Source organism: Caretta caretta, chromosome 9 (genome assembly GCF_965140235.1).
Source record: "Caretta caretta isolate rCarCar2 chromosome 9, rCarCar1.hap1, whole genome shotgun sequence".
Classification (NCBI taxonomy): Eukaryota; Metazoa; Chordata; order Testudines; family Cheloniidae; genus Caretta; species Caretta caretta.
This window is the reverse complement of record NC_134214.1, coordinates 40829945-40846948: the sequence shown is the minus strand read 5'-3', so window position 1 is coordinate 40846948 and position 17004 is coordinate 40829945. Positions and strand designations below refer to the sequence as shown.

Sequence of the window (17004 nt, the reverse complement as noted above, 5' to 3'; positions counted from 1 at the left end):
AGCCTGCTTCTTATAAATGGCAATAGGCATATATAGTCTTCATTTTCATAGCATGGCTATCCAGTATTAGGGCTTGATGCTGCAACATGTTGAGCATGTTGACCCTGAGCCAGCAAAGCATTTAAATACCTGCTTACCTTGAAGCATGTGACTGGCTCAGCTCAAGTCAACAAAGAGCTGTTGAGGTCAATGGGACTATTCCCGTGTTGAAAGTTAAACGCAGGCTAAAGTGCTTTGCTGGATTGGAGCCAGAGTGCTCAGCTCCTTGCAGGCTTGAGCCTGAAATGAAACACTCGGCACCTTTCGAATTAAAGTGATTGATTTTAATGTAAGTCATGTTTTAATAAAAAAGAGCAAATAGGCATTAACTCTCCAAATACTAAAGGGGGGGGAACCCTGATCCTGGAATTGGATCCTCTAGCCTCCACCACTCTGCGTGTGCAGAAGTCCATTCCTCCAGCTCTGATTGCCCAATCTGAGCCATGGTGAATCTCACAAATAGGGGGCCAAATTCAGTCTTGCTGCAAGCAGATGCCTCTCCATTGACTTAAATGGAGTGTTCACCTGCTTACATCAGGTCCGAATCTGGCCCAGAATGCCTTATATGGAATTGTGGTATTAAAGTTGTATGGCTCCTCTGAACTCTAAGTAATAATAGACTAGAAAACAAAACTTGGCCACCTGCCATGTTTACCTCACTGAATAAGCTAATAGTACCCTAAAATAATGCATTTTAAAAAAACTCAGAAGAATAATTTAAATAAATGCACAGTGTCACAAGCTTCCTGCTTCAGGAAATTCTTCTGTCTTGGTGCTGGGCCCTGGAGAAAGTAGTTTAATTAAAAAGTAATTTTTTCTGTCAGTCTTCTGAGTCCTCAAAAGATAAACAGCTGCTAGTTTTCTATTCCAAACATGAAATGTTACTGTTAGTTTCTTATTTGTCTCTGTGCCTTACAGGAGTGATTTGTACATCTCACAAGGAATCTGAGTGGAACAGATCTGTTGGTGTAATCCTGCTGCTTTGTATTTTTTGTCGCGTTTAATTGACTATTGTGGAGTAACTATTCAGTAAGCACTAGGTGTTTGCCAGCAAATGTTCATAATTCTTGATCTTTGCTTAATTTGAAATTCCAGTCACATTGTACATCATTAGCTTCTTAATATGATAAGCTACTTTTATATATTTTATTAGCATTTGTCCTTTAACAGCTCAGCAATACTTAAAGTGACTACAAATTACTGCAGCCATTGTAATACGCTTTTTAATCTTACACATAAAGTCCTCTAGGTCTCTATTATAATAACGGTTTCACCTTTTTCAAAGGATATACACACTAAAATGGGTCAGTGCCTTGTAGAGCAAATTATCGCCTATTTTCATCAATGTGGACCTTACTAATCTAGAGGAGAAATCATTCCATGATCCATCTTTCAGACACACATGGAATTAGGGCATTTGCAGCATCTGGGTGCCAGTGTTTACTAAAAGATGACTGGCTGAAATGAATTGATGTGTCATCTACTACAGATTTCTGATATGTAAATAAAAATATGCAATCATTGATCATGAGTGTAGAGGCTGCAGTATGTGCTTAGACTAAACAATAGGCATCCAGTGAAGGTAGGCTGTGTATAAAAGCCAAAAGGATTTGTACATCCAATTATGACTTTTATTGACACTCATTAAAAAATGAATCAGAAAGAGATGCCATTGGAACCAGAATAATTATGTCCTAGTTAGTCCCCAGAGAATAACGGTTTCTTGTTAATGTTACTATCTGCACTTTTTAACTATACAGTTTTCAATATTTTCTGAATATTGCATTATATCTTCAAAACCTGCAGAATGTGACAATACCAGTATATTTCCTTAATGATTTATATAGCTGTTATAGAGTCTATGCTATTTCTTCTTCCCTAAGCATTATGACTTAATTAAGACATTGTTTGTGTGTCCTTTATATAGTCATAGCATAAAAACAACCCTTCTGTTAATGACAGGTTTCAGAGTAACAGCCGTGTTAGTCTGTATTCGCAAAAAGAAAAGGAGTACTTGTGGCACCTTAGAGACTAACAAATTTATTTGAGCATAAGCTTTCATCTGATGAAGTGAGCTGTAGCTCATGAAAGCTTATGCTCAAATAAATTTGTTAGTCTCTAAGGTGCCACAAGTACTCCTTTTCCTTCTGTTAATGTAATGTTAAGGTCACACAGTTAAAATCAGGGAATGCAAAAGTGCAACCACTAGGGGTAGAAACATTTTTTCTTAAACAAAAGCTGAGAATTACACATAATCATGAACCTAGGAGGTTGTTGTTTAAGGCAGACAGCAAATATCATGAGATTAAATGATAAAATCACAAGAGCTGGCAATGCGGGAACAGTTAGAGCAGAGGTAGAGGGATATCAATCCAAGGTCTCCACATGCCACATCACGAATGTGCCCCTAATCCCTGTCTCTGTGTCAATGCAATACTCATATGCACTGTTACAGCTATGTAACTATTGTAAACATGAAACTAACAAAGGTTAGGAAGTCAACATACTGTGGTTGGAGCAAGCTTAATGTGGTTAGGAATACATTTTCAGCACCCATAGGTTTTTCTGGCACTCCTTTTATTGATTGTGCTCTGGAACTCCTTGGCATTGTTCTCAAAATTTACACCTTTCTTGCTTTATTCTGCTGAATCATGAAGATCTGAGGATGAGGGAAAGTTTGTTGGTTAAGATACATTGAGGGCTACTTAAGGTTTATCCATAATAAATTAACAGAAAATTGAATTTGGTAAGTATTGATTGCTGAGAAAAAAGAAATGCAATATTTTCTATTTTCATACTGCTTTACACCCCAGGATCTCAGTGTGACATTACCTAGGGTACAGTCTGCACTGATGAACAGCTGTATCCCCTCAGTTCTCCTACCTGGGGTGTCTTTTACACTGCTTTGCTGTAAGAGCTGCCACTCCTGGCCATGTCTACACTACACAGTTAAGTTGACTTAAGGTACATTGACAATCATAAACTGCTGTAATTACATTGCTTGTGCTTGTTCACGCAACACTCCTTGTGTCAACGGAGCGTGTCCACAGTTGGTGCTCTAGCACTGACAAAGAGAGCCGTGCATCATGGGTAGCTATTCCACTGTGCGAATTGCCACCTTCTCCTACTAGGAGTTCTAGGAATGGATCGCAGTGGATCATGGGGGGAGGGGACAGTTTTCGCTGTCCCATAATGCCAAGGGCTTCTGACTGCATTTCACATGGTTTTTCAACTTCCCCTATAAACTTTGCGACTGCCATCTCTCCATAAAACCATGGATCCTGTACTGTTCACCAGTTTTCTGATAAGTGTTAATACAACTGAACCTGTAGTATTTCATGAGCTTCGAATCTGAACAGGAATTTGTGCTGCCTTCCCTGTTGTGTGCCATGGAAAGAAACCATTCAAGGTGGATGTTGGCATTCCTGGAGCAGCTTCACACAGTGGACACTCATTACTGGGCTCGGGAAACAAGCACCGAGTGGTGGGATCGGTGGGCCCTCTCAGAGGTCCAGAAAGGCCCGGGCCACTTCCAGCTTTTGAGGCCCCTAGCCATAAGAAAAATAAAAAATGATGACACATGAAAACAAAAGAAGGCACCAAAAAAAGCATGAGACATAATTTGAATATTTTTTTTATTTAACAAATGCTTTTCTAGCCTTTTTCTATGCAAACGCACTAATTATTGAGGAAAAATCTAGCTTTTGTGCAATGTCACAGTTAATATTAAGCATGGCGAGCCCATTCAAATGCATTTGTCTCATAGTTGAACGGTGATAGTTCTTTACTTGCTTCAACACATTGAAGGTGCGTTCACCTGAAGCCACTGATGCAGGCAAACTGACAAAAATACGCAACGCAATTGTGATATTTGGAAACACCCCAGAGAGTCCAAGTTGGAGTATTTCTGCAAGCAATTCTTTTTGCTTGCAATCCAATTTAAAGTTCGTGGAATATATTCATTTGAGGAAGATGACCTTGTCACTGAGATCTTTTGAGATTTCTTTGTTGTACTGTTGCTGAAATTGTTCAGCTGCAGAAAGTAGATCTTCACTACTCAGTCTGTTGAACTGCCAAAGAAACCCCAAAAGGGTACAAATTAGTTGCAGTGACACAAATCGACGTGTAAGACCTGATTGAATAGAGTCAATGATGACAAGGAAGACATTTACCCTATAATGCTGCTCGGCATCGGATTCAGTAGGTAAGTTGCGATTGGTGGAGAACTCAGATGAAATGCCAATATTCTGTGCTACTAATTTGGACTCACTCAGGATCGCATCCCATTGTTCACGAATCTGTTGAATGTCATTGATAAGACTTTCAAAGTTATCCCTCTCAACAGCAACTGTAGCATTGTGTGCTTCAGTTACCAGATTAGTTTGGTGGACCATTGTAAGTAGCTTCATCTACAAAGATGACATCAGAATTCATTCAAATTTGGACATGTGCTTCTGAATAAACTGAAGTTCAGTTCGAGCCTGTGCAGTGAGATTGAGAGATCCAAGCTCATTTAAAGCTTTTCTCACTGAATGCAAATGCTGCATAACTGGTTGAACACCATCAATCATAGAATCATAGAATATCAGGGTTGGAAGGGACCTCAGGAGGTCATCTAGTCCAACCCCCTGCTCAAAGCAGGACCGATCCCCAATTAAATCATCCCAGCCAGGGCTTTGTCAAGCCTGACCTTAAAAACCTTAAAAACTTAAAAACAATCCATGCAGACCTTCTAGTTTTGGACATCCCATGCAGCGAAACAGGAAGATATTGCTTCAGAATTCCCCACCTTTGTGGACTGCTACTGGAGAGATTGTACATTTGCTGAGTAGTGCCAAAGTAAGTAACTGCCTCCTTGCATGATTCAGCACAGTCAACACCTACAAGGTTTAGTGTGTGGTTTCCACAGATGGAGAAAATACAGTTTGAATTATGCTCAAGCAGAACTGCTTGTACGCCTTTGTATTCCCAGCCATACTAGATTCATTGTCATAGGCTTGACCAATGCAGACTTGAAAATCTAACTTAAAACCTTGTAGACTTGCTAGTACTCAAGCAGCAATTTCTTTTCCAGTTTTTCTCATGAAATTATCGAACAAAATAAACCTTTCTTCAGTTGAAAATTTTGAGCTGTCTACAATCTTAACATATCAAATAACCATAGTAGTTTTGTTACTTGTGAGAACAATCTGGAGTGGCATCAACAATGATTGAAAAATACTTGGCATTTCAAATCTCATGAAGAATTGGTATTTGAACGAATGACCCACATAGCTCAATAAACTTGTTTTGTATGTGTGTGGAGAGATAATGGACTTGCTTGCGCTTTTTATTCTCTTGCGATTCTCAAACACGTTTAACATGCTCTGTTAAAAGTAGGTCATATTTGCTGAGGAGCTCAATTATGCCTAGAAAGTTTCCATTTGCACAATCACCAATACATTGACTGGAACCAAAGAAAGCCAATCCCCGCTCAGAAAGAAAAAGGATGACATTCAGGATGCACTCAAGAAGTTTTTTCCAGTTATTAGTTTCTGTAGAGAGTTCAATCAAGAGCAAATTCTTAACGGAACTTTCAGCTGATGCTGCCCCACTGGCTGATTTCCATGCAACATAGTTTTCTTTGTATGACGTTGAACTCTCATGTGATGGTATTCGGTCTTTCAATTTCCTCCAACCTCAGTTGATGCTCCATCCTGATTGATCAGAGAGAACTGATGCATTTGCACCACCTTTGTTCAAAATGAAGCAGGGTGCACAGTACAGAGATTGTTTTTCCGTACTCCAGCATAACCAGTCCCTTTTGCAGGTGTCACCATTTGGAAGAGTTTTTATCAGCAGACAAGTAGGGAACGCATGATTATCAGCATCTCGTAGAATGTTACTTGGAATTTCAAAACAACTAATTTGAAGAAAAGGTTGCGTTTGGGCAGTATTGCTTTTGTCAATAATTCCAGTGTCAGTCACAGTCAAACCTGTAGTACCCATGAATTGCTCTTGCTACATAAGATCTACATTTCCTGTTGCTGTTGAGTTTCTTGATCGTACGCATCTGCTGCATCTGTTACTGTTGGCACATCTCCTTCTTGACTACTGTCCTCATGTTTGGGTATTGGCACTGAAATATCACCTGTTGCAGTTGCGGAGTTTTCATTATCTGTAGCATTGTTTGTTGGGTAAGGTGTGTTTTCCAGTGGTTTGAGAAATGAAGTTATTGGCTTTGAGCTCTTAGCTGCTGCTTCAATCAGTTGTTTTTGCTGTCTCTTGCTTGCACCACTTTCAAATCTCCTCTTCGTAGTGATCTATCTGGTCAATATGTAGCCTATCCACACTTGAAATATTCTGATGTTAATAAGTAGCTTATCTACACTTGAAATCTTCTACTGTAAACATATACAAAAATGCTGAATGGTACACAAATGCTGAAAAGACTTAAAATGAAGGAATACTAATTAAGAACACAAAATGAAACAGTCAGACATGTTATTATCCTTATCACTGAATCAAAACTCAAGCGCTCAAGGTATAACAGGCTGAGCTGAAGACAAAGGGATCACATATATATAGTAAACACAGACACAGATACAGACAGAGGGATAATGTCCAAAAATTTCAAACGTGGGTCCTCGTGAAACACACTGTACAAGATTGTCCTCACAAATTTTCATCTTGAATCTGGGCCTATAGCCTACGAAAGCCTATGATGATGGCCAAGCTACCAAGCTAGGGCTCAACCAACCAACCAGTCACCTCTTTTAGCTACCATATGAAGATAATAATGAGGAATTCTCGCACATAAATAATTCCTTAGTCAACTAGATGTAAAACTATAAAGACACTAAAATGTAACAATTCTCTACCTTTCTACAAAGTTGATCCAGCACCAGACACTAGTAGTGGTTTGTTTATATTATCAGCTGATCTGAGAGGACACGTTCATCATGGTCTAATCTTGTGCCATCAGAACCGATTATTTTTATTAATATTTATGAACATTTTTAACACTTTAATATGACAAAACCTATATCAGTTAACCAAAAAATTATGTCTTTTATCAAATCACATCTCTTATTTTCTTAAATTTTCAGCTCTAAGCTGAGAGTGTGTGTCACATTTTGGTCCGATAGGGATGCGCATAAAAACAAGTTGCGAAACTTATCAAATGCCAAAAAATTAACAAGTGTCTAAATCTGAGGTCCCCTTTGAGCTTGAGGCCCAGGCCAACTGGCCCTCCTGGCCCCCCTTCTGATTGGTTCTGGGGATTGGAGTGTGATTAAAATATGAAATGACAAGCAGTGGCTGCAGAACTTTCATATGAGCAAAGCCATATTCCTAGAACTGTGTGCAGAGCTTGCCTCTGCCCCGTGGCACAAGGACACCAAAATGAGAGCTGCCATAATGGTAGGTAAGTGAGTGGTGATTGCTTTGTGGAAACTGGAAACTCTTGACTGTTACAGATCATCTGCGAATCAGTTTGGAGTTGGGAAGTCCACTGTGGGAGTTGTAGTGATGCAAGTGTGCAGGGTCATTAATTGCCTCCTGCTACGAAGGACTGTGGCTCTGGGCAATGTACGGGAAATGGTGGGTGGCTTTGCGGCAATGAGATTCCCTAACTGCGTTGGGGAGATAGATGGCACGCATATCCCAATTTTGGCACTAGACCATCTTGCAATGGAGTACATCAAAGCAAAGGGCTACTTCTCTACGTTATTGCAGCTGAATGGCTTTCTCAAATTTTCACCTTTTGAAGAGTAAGTGAACACAGCAGTGCGCATAGCAGTAGTTTTGAATTCCAGTTGGCTGAGTTTCTTGCTCATAAAATTAAACATAATCAGCATATTTTATTAAGCTACCCGCTTCTTCCTTTGTGATTTCAGTATAGCTTGCTAAGTTGCAGTAGTTCGCCGAGCTTCAATAATGTTGAGTTCACTGAGCTAGAAAGGCATACACAGTAAAAGTACTACTGCTCGCAACAACATTTTCTTCAGTAATACAAATTATTACTTTTGCTTTAAAAAAATAGCTTGTAATTGTTTGAGCGCTAGCACAGCAGAAAAACAGGTCGGGGCAATAAGCCTTTCCCCTGCCACTGAGAAACTCCCAAGAACACAGAACTGTGCACTGCAGGAGATGTTTGCAGAATCCAAGCTCTCACACTTTCCTGCAGTTTATTACACTGGAAGGTTTCAATTTTTAAAAACTTTTAAAACCAACAAAATCTATTTACAGCGGCTCCATGCTGGGTTACTGAGAAAGTGGGTACTGAGTTAATCGTACAATACTAACGGTGTTGTTTGCTTGCATACTTCTTGTGTGTGTGCGCGCGCAATGTATCTAAATCAATGTGTATAGACGGAGTGCGTGCAATAAGTTAAAAAGGGATTTAGAACCTGATTCTGATTTATCCCCCTTTTACACTGGTATACTTTTAATTAACTTTGGGGGAGCCATTCCTGATTTATGCTGAGAGCAGAATTATATCTACTAGCCAATTTAGAATGAACCTTTCTAAAACTCTTGGAGGACTAAATGGCTCAGGTGATGGGTAAAGGGATAAAAAATAACAAACTTTTTTTGCTTCATGGACCCTTTTTTGAGTTCAGTCCAGGATGGTAATAACTAAAAGTAGATACTGAAGGCTTTCAAATACCCTGTGTGACATGATTAATCTTAATCCATCTGCTCAATCTAGTTCTTAAAAGTTCCATGTAAGCAAAAATTATTGTTGGAGCCCATATATAAGCCTTAGCAGGCGCTAACAGATGAATGGGCATGCAGACTGAACTACCTTTTTATATCACTCCTTTTGAGTGAGGCTTGAGACACATCATCTTTGGTGTTATACGTGTCAATTGACGAAAAAGTAAACAGAGCATTAAGGGTCATCTGTAAGCAGGGGGGAAAAGGGCATAACACATTTTCATCTGTTGGCTCCTTCTGAAATTAATTAAATAAACTGTTTTCCTTTGTATTTATAAACTAAAGTAGCTTCCTCTCTGTAGCTGTCAATGCAAGTCCAACAATTGATTTTGTAGCAGAGGTGAAAGTGAGCGGGTCTGGTCCGGTCCGGCATACCGGCAAGAGCCAGTACACCGTGCCGGACTGGACTGGCTTCCCCAGGCTGGCGATTTAAAGCTCCCTGCAGTGGCTGAGCCCTGGGCCCTTTAAATCACCTCCTGAGCCCTGCTGCTGGAACCCCGGGGTAGCAGCAGCAGGGCTCTGGCAGTGATTTAAAAGGCCTGGGGCTCCCCACAGCGGCCGGAGCCCCTGGCCCTTTAAATTACCTCCAGAGCCGCACTGCTGGAGCCCTGGGGTAGCGGTGGCAGGGCTCTGGTGGTGATTTAAAGGGCCCAGAGCTCCTCTGTGGTAGCGGCGGCCGGAGCCCTGGGCCCTTTAAATCATCCCTGAGGGGCTCCCAGCCGCCTCTGCAGCTGGTAGCTCCGGGGGTGATTTAAAGGACCTGGGGCTCCCAGCCGCAGCTGGAGCCCTGGGCCTTTAAATCTTGATTTACAGGGCCCAGGTATTTAAAGGCCCCACCTCTTCCAGTTGAGGCCATGCCTCTTCCGGTTGAGGCCACGCCCCCCTGCTCAGGACTCTGGAATACTGGTAAATCCTTTAAGTTACTTTCACCCCTGGTTTGTAGATTAAATAAATTAGGGGCGTGATCCTCTGCCACTAAAATCAGTGCCAATTCCCTGAAATGGGAGTCACTTTTAGGACAGTCTGGTTGATTTTGAGCAATAATTGATATCCTAAGCCTTGCATGTAGAGGTTGCTGAATATCAGATTTTGTTTTAATAAGAATTTCAAAGTGTTGAGGAGATTTGTTAATTATACGCCAAGAATGGCGAGTTACCAGTACTGTTTTTCAGTTCAGCATAACTCCTAAATGGGAAATGATATGATTGATTGCCCTACAGTAGTAATCCACGGATCTCTACCAAAGTTCACACTTCAAGTAACATAGGTCTCAAATTTAGTAAGTGTATATTGCTGAAGCCAATCTGGATGATGTGCAGAGAGAACACAACACTCATAAATAGGTTAATGTCAATGGCCACAACTTTTATTGAATTACAGGAATGCAGACTGAGATGTAACCATGTAGTCAATAGCTAATGTTGTAGCAAGTACTCATAAACCCAAGGGGGTCCCCAAGAGGCAATTCCCCACCCATATCAATATTGTGGAAAAATGTTTTTTTTCCCGAGGGGGTCTCTGTAGCTCTGTATAGACCCTCCTCCATGCCCTATTTCCACCACCACTCCCTCCACACAGCATCCTCAGGATACCTGTTCTCATGCCTGTTTTATGGGCATTCATTACAACCAACTTCTACTGCAAGAGACTTCCACCTATCCACAAATGCCCAAGCTTTGGAGCTGAAAGGCACCATAAAAAGGAACTTATCCTAAATGGGGCAAATGCTTTTTTTTTTGGTAGCGCCGCCTTCATCCCCTGTCTTTGAAGACTTTGTAAAGCAGCCCTTCACCCTTCTGGTCCCTTCAGATCATACTGCAGTATGTTTTGAAGGGAGGCAAAAAGCCCCAAACAAAACTAAAGTTAATTACCTTGACTAATATTTCTTGTAGGGGTGGGATGAGGGAATCATATCCTCAGCCTCTTCTCTGGTGATCAGTTTCAACTTAAGCCTTAAGCAAGCATTTTAGATATCATCTAGAGGCATAATCATAATGATTATTATTGTGTTCAAGTAAATGTGAGTCAATTGGCACAGGTTTCTGAGTAACAGCCGTGTTAGTCTGTATTCGCAAAAAGAAAAGGAGTACTTGTGGCACCTTAGAGACTAACCAATTTATTTGAGCATGAGCTTTCGTGAGCTACAGCTCACTTCATCAGATGCATACCGTGGAAACTGCAGCAGACTTTATATACACACAGAGAATATGAAACAACACGGAGGTATTGTTTCATATTCTCTGTGTGTATATAAAGTCTGCTGCAGTTTCCACGGTATGCATCTGATGAAGTGAGCTGTAGCTCACGAAAGCTCATGCTCAAATAAATTGGTTAGTCTCTAAGGTGCCACAAGTACTCCTTTTCAATTGGCACAGTAATCTTTTCTCAGAGAGAGTGCTAGAACAGGAGATTTTATACAGCGAGATAGGCATGTGCATGAGTGAGGATAAGTCTGAATGATGCCAGAGTTGTGAAAGCAGTTGTCCCACAAAATTTAAAGCATATCTTTACTTACAGGTCCAGGACAAAGGTCCCTTTCTCAGGCATGCCTAGAGAAGGATGGGGAGGGAGAACTTCAAGTTGCTGGCATGGAAGAAAGAGTAACACCTGCTCCCACTAGGAGCTCCTCCTAAGCCTACACTAGCATGTGCCATGTGGATGCCCTATGTGAATCTCTGTACAAGGATTTGTTCCTGTCTTTCCAACCTTCCCATGGGTCTCTGTAAGGCCAACCCAGGAACTAAAGTCAACCTCTCCCTTTGTAGAGAATTGCTTGTACAACGCAATGAGGAAATGAAAGAAAAACAGGATAATCACAAACAGGGCCAGATTAATCCATCCCTGGACCCTAGGCAAATATATGCTCTAGTACTTGGGGATGCAGTGCTGCTCAGGTTTGGCCTGACTGCCCTTCCGTTATGGTGAAGGGGCTGCTGGGCCAAATTTGAGCAAGTAGCATTGCACCCTGGTGCAAGTGGTCACAGCATCACTCAGGTTTGACCCTGACAAACGTGTGTGTGTGTGTGTGTGAGTGTGTGAGATTCAGCTAATTTTCTTCTTTACTGCAGTAAACTATTTTTATTTTATTTTTTAAAAGGCCAGAATCGGATGACTAAAAATGTTGTATTATTCATAATCAGATGAGATCAATATAGTAATAACCACAAAAACCTAAAGGTATGATTTGTATTGATGGACTGTACATCTGTGGGGAAACTTTATTATTAAGAACTGTGGGAAAGCCATTGTTACAGAATGCCGTGAATAATATTTCTCCATTAAACTTCAGTTGTTATATAACAATATCACTTAGATGTATCAGAAAAGGCATTAAATTAAAATCAAAGTCCACAGTATTATTTCAGAATTTTTTGTTGCAGAAAAATAAGGATAACACTCTGCTCAGAGATCAGAGGGGCAGCCGTGTTAGTCTGTATCCTCAAAAACAAAAAGAAGTCTGGTGGCACCTTAAAGACTAACAGATTTGTTTGGGCATAAGCTTTCATGTGTAAAAACCCCCAATTCTTCAGATGCATGGAGTGAAAATTATCTGCTCAGAGATGAATATGGCATTCAGTTGATGTCTAGTATATATTCACAATGATCAACACCCATGATCAGCACTCAGCAAGCTTCATCATCCTTGGCATCTTATTAATTTCACCCCTTTATTTATACCATTACAGTTCATACACAGCAATGGGCCTGATCCTGGGTATTGCTGAGCACCCACAACTCCCACAGTAATACACCGAAATGCAGATACTTAGCCCCTTTTGGGATTTGACCATTTGGTGAAATCCACCTGCATAAAGCCCTAACATTCAGGTTTTTTGCAGGCGGAGCAAGCAGAGTCTGGGAAGGTGAAATCTTATGTTCAGCCCAGGGCCATGAGAGCTGTGCAGGCTACCTGCAGCCACCATTCCAGCCTATGTACTCGTATAGAAGTTGCATCCCATCCATGCTATTGTGTAAGGTGGTGGGGCCACTGACCCCAACTAAACATGTATTGTATGTATTCTCCTGCTGTGCCATAAGTATGGATGAACACAAATGCTAAATAACTGGTGCTGATCCTGTAGAGAAATCCACAGTACCAGACTCTAATACACCCTCCCTTACAATGTTCAATAGCCTCCACATTTTCTTATTTCCTACCTACAGAGGTGAAGCATAATGATTACACTCTAAAGCTGCGGCATGTTTGTCAAGACAGAGGTTGAAGCTATAGACGACCTGTGAAATGGGCAAAGAGCCATAGTGTAGCCTACTTGCCATTAATTAAAAGTGTGTTTAAAAATGTTATAGGAAGAGTCACCAGATGGTGCTCTTACATATATTCTTGCAATTTTTTGTTAGTAAGCAAGCAATTTTTAGTCTATGCTGTTTTGTCAGTTTTGTTATATAGTAGTCCTTTGAGAGAAGCTGTGGCAAATAGCACAGAGTTGGTTCTCTTTTTATTCTCTATATTTGGAAGTAAGTCTTGGGACAGTATAGTTTCCTGGGAATAAGATGTTTGGGTGAGTGCTGAGATTTTGAAAAGAGGTGACTGCCTCTGTTCCAGAACTGGTATATATGTGTAAATAGAACAAGTTACACTTACAATGTACCGAGAGTAGAGCAGTGCACATTTTTCAGTTCACTGGCAGGTTAAAAAAAAATCACTTTGCGTCAAGCAACACATTTTGTTTGACCTGAAACAAAACATTTCGTGTCAATTTTGAACTTTTTTAACCTTTTAAATTTTGAAATAAAATTGGAAAAAATTTCAAAATGAAATGTTTGGGTTTTGTTTTCCCTGATTTTTTTTTTCCCCAACCAAAACAATTTGGTGAAATCGACATGCTGCCACTTGGAACAGAGGCAGTGCGGGTGTCAGAAGAAAGAATAGCAACGAAAGAAGATGAGACCTAGTATAAAGACTTTCTCTATTTTTCCTTCTGCCTGTCCCTTTACCTCTCACTCATTTACATGAGGTTCTGTTTATTTCAGTGGTAGTTTGTGATGGTATGCTGTTCAGCGAATAGTCCACATCACTTATCTGTCACAGATTGTGAAATACAGGTGGTTGCCTGCACATCAGATGTCACTCAAACATGTCTGAATCGGTTCTAACCAACAATAATATTCCCCATGTTTTATTCGTTACAGGCGAAATCTGTGCTTTTAAAATCCATGGACAGGAAATGCCCTTTGAAGCTGTTGTGCTAAACAAGACATCTGGAGAAGGTCGTCTCCGAGCAAAAAGTCCAATTGACTGTGAACTGCAGAAGGAGTACACATTTATCATCCAGGCATACGACTGTGGAGCGGGACCTAGTGGAACAAACTGGAAGAAATCTCACAAGTGAGTGACAATAAGGGAAAAAAATGCATTGGCTGTGGCATGTATTTACTCAAAGATGTAGTTCAGGTGGAAGAGCTTTTTATGCTATAGTCTGTGGGAAGCAAATGGAAACAAAATGCTTTATCACTGGAATTGATTGTGCATTGTTGGTGTCTTTTTTTTTTTTTTTTTTTGGTTTAAAAAACATTTCACTCAAATTGACCTGATTTTCAGTAATTTCAATGGAACTGTTTTAATAGAACTACTGATCAAATGGACTACAATAAAATAATGATTTTAAATTATTTTTTCCATACTAAATATTTTCCCACATTAAACAGATCAGCTAAATCAAATAATCAGAGCCTTGGAAACTAGAATTAACTGATATCTATGTAACCAAACTATGCTGAATTTATTTTTCTCTAACTTTATTCAGCCAATTTCAAATGGTAGAGAAGAGCTACTAGGAGGGGGGAAAATCACCTTTTTTAATTTTCATTTATGTGCTGCAGCTTTATTGCCTTTCCACTGAGATTTTATTAGCCCCTAGAAGCTCAGCAGACCTGCCTGGCTCAGCATTTGGTGGGAATCTTCCAAAGATTCAGAGGCTGCAAGAAGTGTTGTTGGTGGGTCAGTAGGTGGCACTCTTTACTGAGACAATATAGAACCAATGCCCCAGATATGGTGCTGCCTTTTGTCTGATACATGAAACCAATTGTCAGTAAAGATGAAATTTGCCCTGATACAGACCATGAAATTGCCATATAAACTGCCCAATTTACTGTATGAGCCATTTAAACAATGCACCGTTTTGTTTATATCGGATATACAGGAATTTAAGAATTTATTTTACTATATAATGTGAGCTGCATCATGATCTGGTTTTTTGGGGGGGGGTGGGTTTGTTATTTTTTTTTTAATCATGTTTTTCTTAAGGCACAACCTGAAAAATAGAACAAGTTTCAAGTCACAGCTAGTTTTTCCACTGTAACAATTTTGGGAGTTTCATATGAAATGCTATGGTCTCTCTCTTTCAAACTTCAGTAGCAGTCTAGCAGTTATTAGACTTTGGGACTTTGTGGTCTGGCTGTGATCAAAACCAAGTCTGGTTAGCTGTGACTAGAAGTTGTTATTATTTAATGCAGGGCAGTGTGGGGTACTGGATTGGGCACCGAACTGAAGCTGGAGTTCTGTTCTTGCCTCTGCCACGGACCTACTGTATAACAGTCACTTCACCTCTCTATCCCTCTTTTCCCTTTCCATCGCTGTCTATTCAGATTGTATGCTCTTTTGGCAGGAACTGTCTCATATGTGTCAAGTGCTTGTCACAAAGGGGGCGTGCTCTTGGCTGGGCCTGCTAGGGTCTACTCTAATTTAAGTAATAATCATGAAGATGGTTGATTAGTGGCTAGCTATCTGTGAAATGAGTTGGTGCTCCTAGTTCAGGTCCTATTAACAGATATCCACATCACACAACAATCCAGCGTCACACTTGTTGCCAGAGGGCTGTATAATCGTCAGTCACCGGAGCAGCTAAGCGCTGAATCAACGTGGAACTTGAACTACTCTCCCAATCTCTAGAGCTGAGCCCTTCTGAGGAGGGTTGCAGCACACTGCCTTCCAGAACAAGGCTCAGGTGCAGTCACGTGGTATGAAGAGAAAGATGTCCCTACCAGTGCCCATGTACGACTTGTTTTTAAATACTGTCGATGAATTCAGCCCTTATTGCTCTCAATGCAGCATCTTTCACAAGCTCTAAATGTCATGCAAGAATCTGGGGAAATGAACATGGAATCTGGAGTATTTTAGGAACTTAGGGAGTGGATAAACAATTAACTTTTGCCCTGGAAAGAAGGGAAGGTGCTTACTTAGTAACTGGGATTTTTCAAGATATTTATATTTTCAGAGTCTAAGCAATTGGTGTCTAAGGGAGCATTTTAAGCCTGATTCTCCTCTTATGCCTTTTTTCTTTTTTTTTTTACAAAGGGTTTACTCCACTGACTGACTCTTGATTTACACTGGTGTTAAGCAAGAGGAGAATTAGGCTTTCTCCATGATAACTTTGTTGCACATTTTCGTAACAGAAATGTCATATTAAAGTATTAAGTAGTGCAGATTAAAAATGGAAATGAAACACGAAGTAAAATGATACAAGAGCACTTTACTCACAGTGCATAGGTTTTTATTTTCCAAGCCCTCTTTGGTGTTAATCTGTCATGTGTTTGGATAATGAACGGAGATTGACATCTCAGTTTGAAGTCAAGATGAATGGATATCTCTCTCCAAATTCTTTGTTTCTATATTTTTAGGGCAGTGGTCCATATCCAGGTGAAGGATGTTAATGAGTTTGCACCTACCTTCAAAGAGACCTCGTATAAGACCACAGTGACAGAGGGAAAGATCTATGACAGTATACTGCAGGTGGAAGCCGTGGATGAGGACTGTTCTCCACAGTACAGCCAGATATGCAATTATGAAATTGTCACCCCGGATGTTCCTTTTGCCATTGACAGAAATGGTGAGTCCTGGGCAAGATGCAATTAGGAATTCTGGGCCACGCCTTCAATTGGTGTATGTCAGCGTAGCTGCAGTGATTTCTGCTAAATAGTGGGTCCTGTGGACAATGGAGCTACCCTGATTTACATCAGCTGAGGATTTGAATTTAAATTGAAATAATATTTATTACTTGTGTGCCTGAGTCTTTGCATTAAATACTTCCACACCCGTAGGCTCAGTGCACTACCAGTTGGTAATTCATTGTACAACATTGTGGGATGCCGGAAATGCTGCTACGCCAGACTATGTGCTCTGCTTTTTTAAGACCAGATTTGGCCTCTCTGCTTTACTTTCCCATTCTATAAAACTGAGCTAATAATACTTACTCAACTCACTAGGGTAGTGGGAATTCTTTAGTTAATGCTGAAAAGGCACTTTGA

The 17004-nt window shown here is 40.4% G+C and overlaps 1 protein-coding gene across 2 annotated transcripts in view; it reads left to right on the top strand.

The window, feature by feature from the left end:
- CLSTN2 (calsyntenin 2) overlaps window positions 1–17004 on the top strand; it is a 694230-nt gene that overhangs the window by 538493 nt on the left and 138733 nt on the right. For both annotated transcript variants that reach the window (XM_048863731.2, XM_075132232.1), the window contains 2 exons: window positions 13891–14086; window positions 16378–16586. In XM_048863731.2, the coding sequence (XP_048719688.2) occupies window positions 13891–14086; window positions 16378–16586 (405 nt within the window). The remainder of the gene's footprint in view (window positions 1–13890; window positions 14087–16377; window positions 16587–17004) is intronic.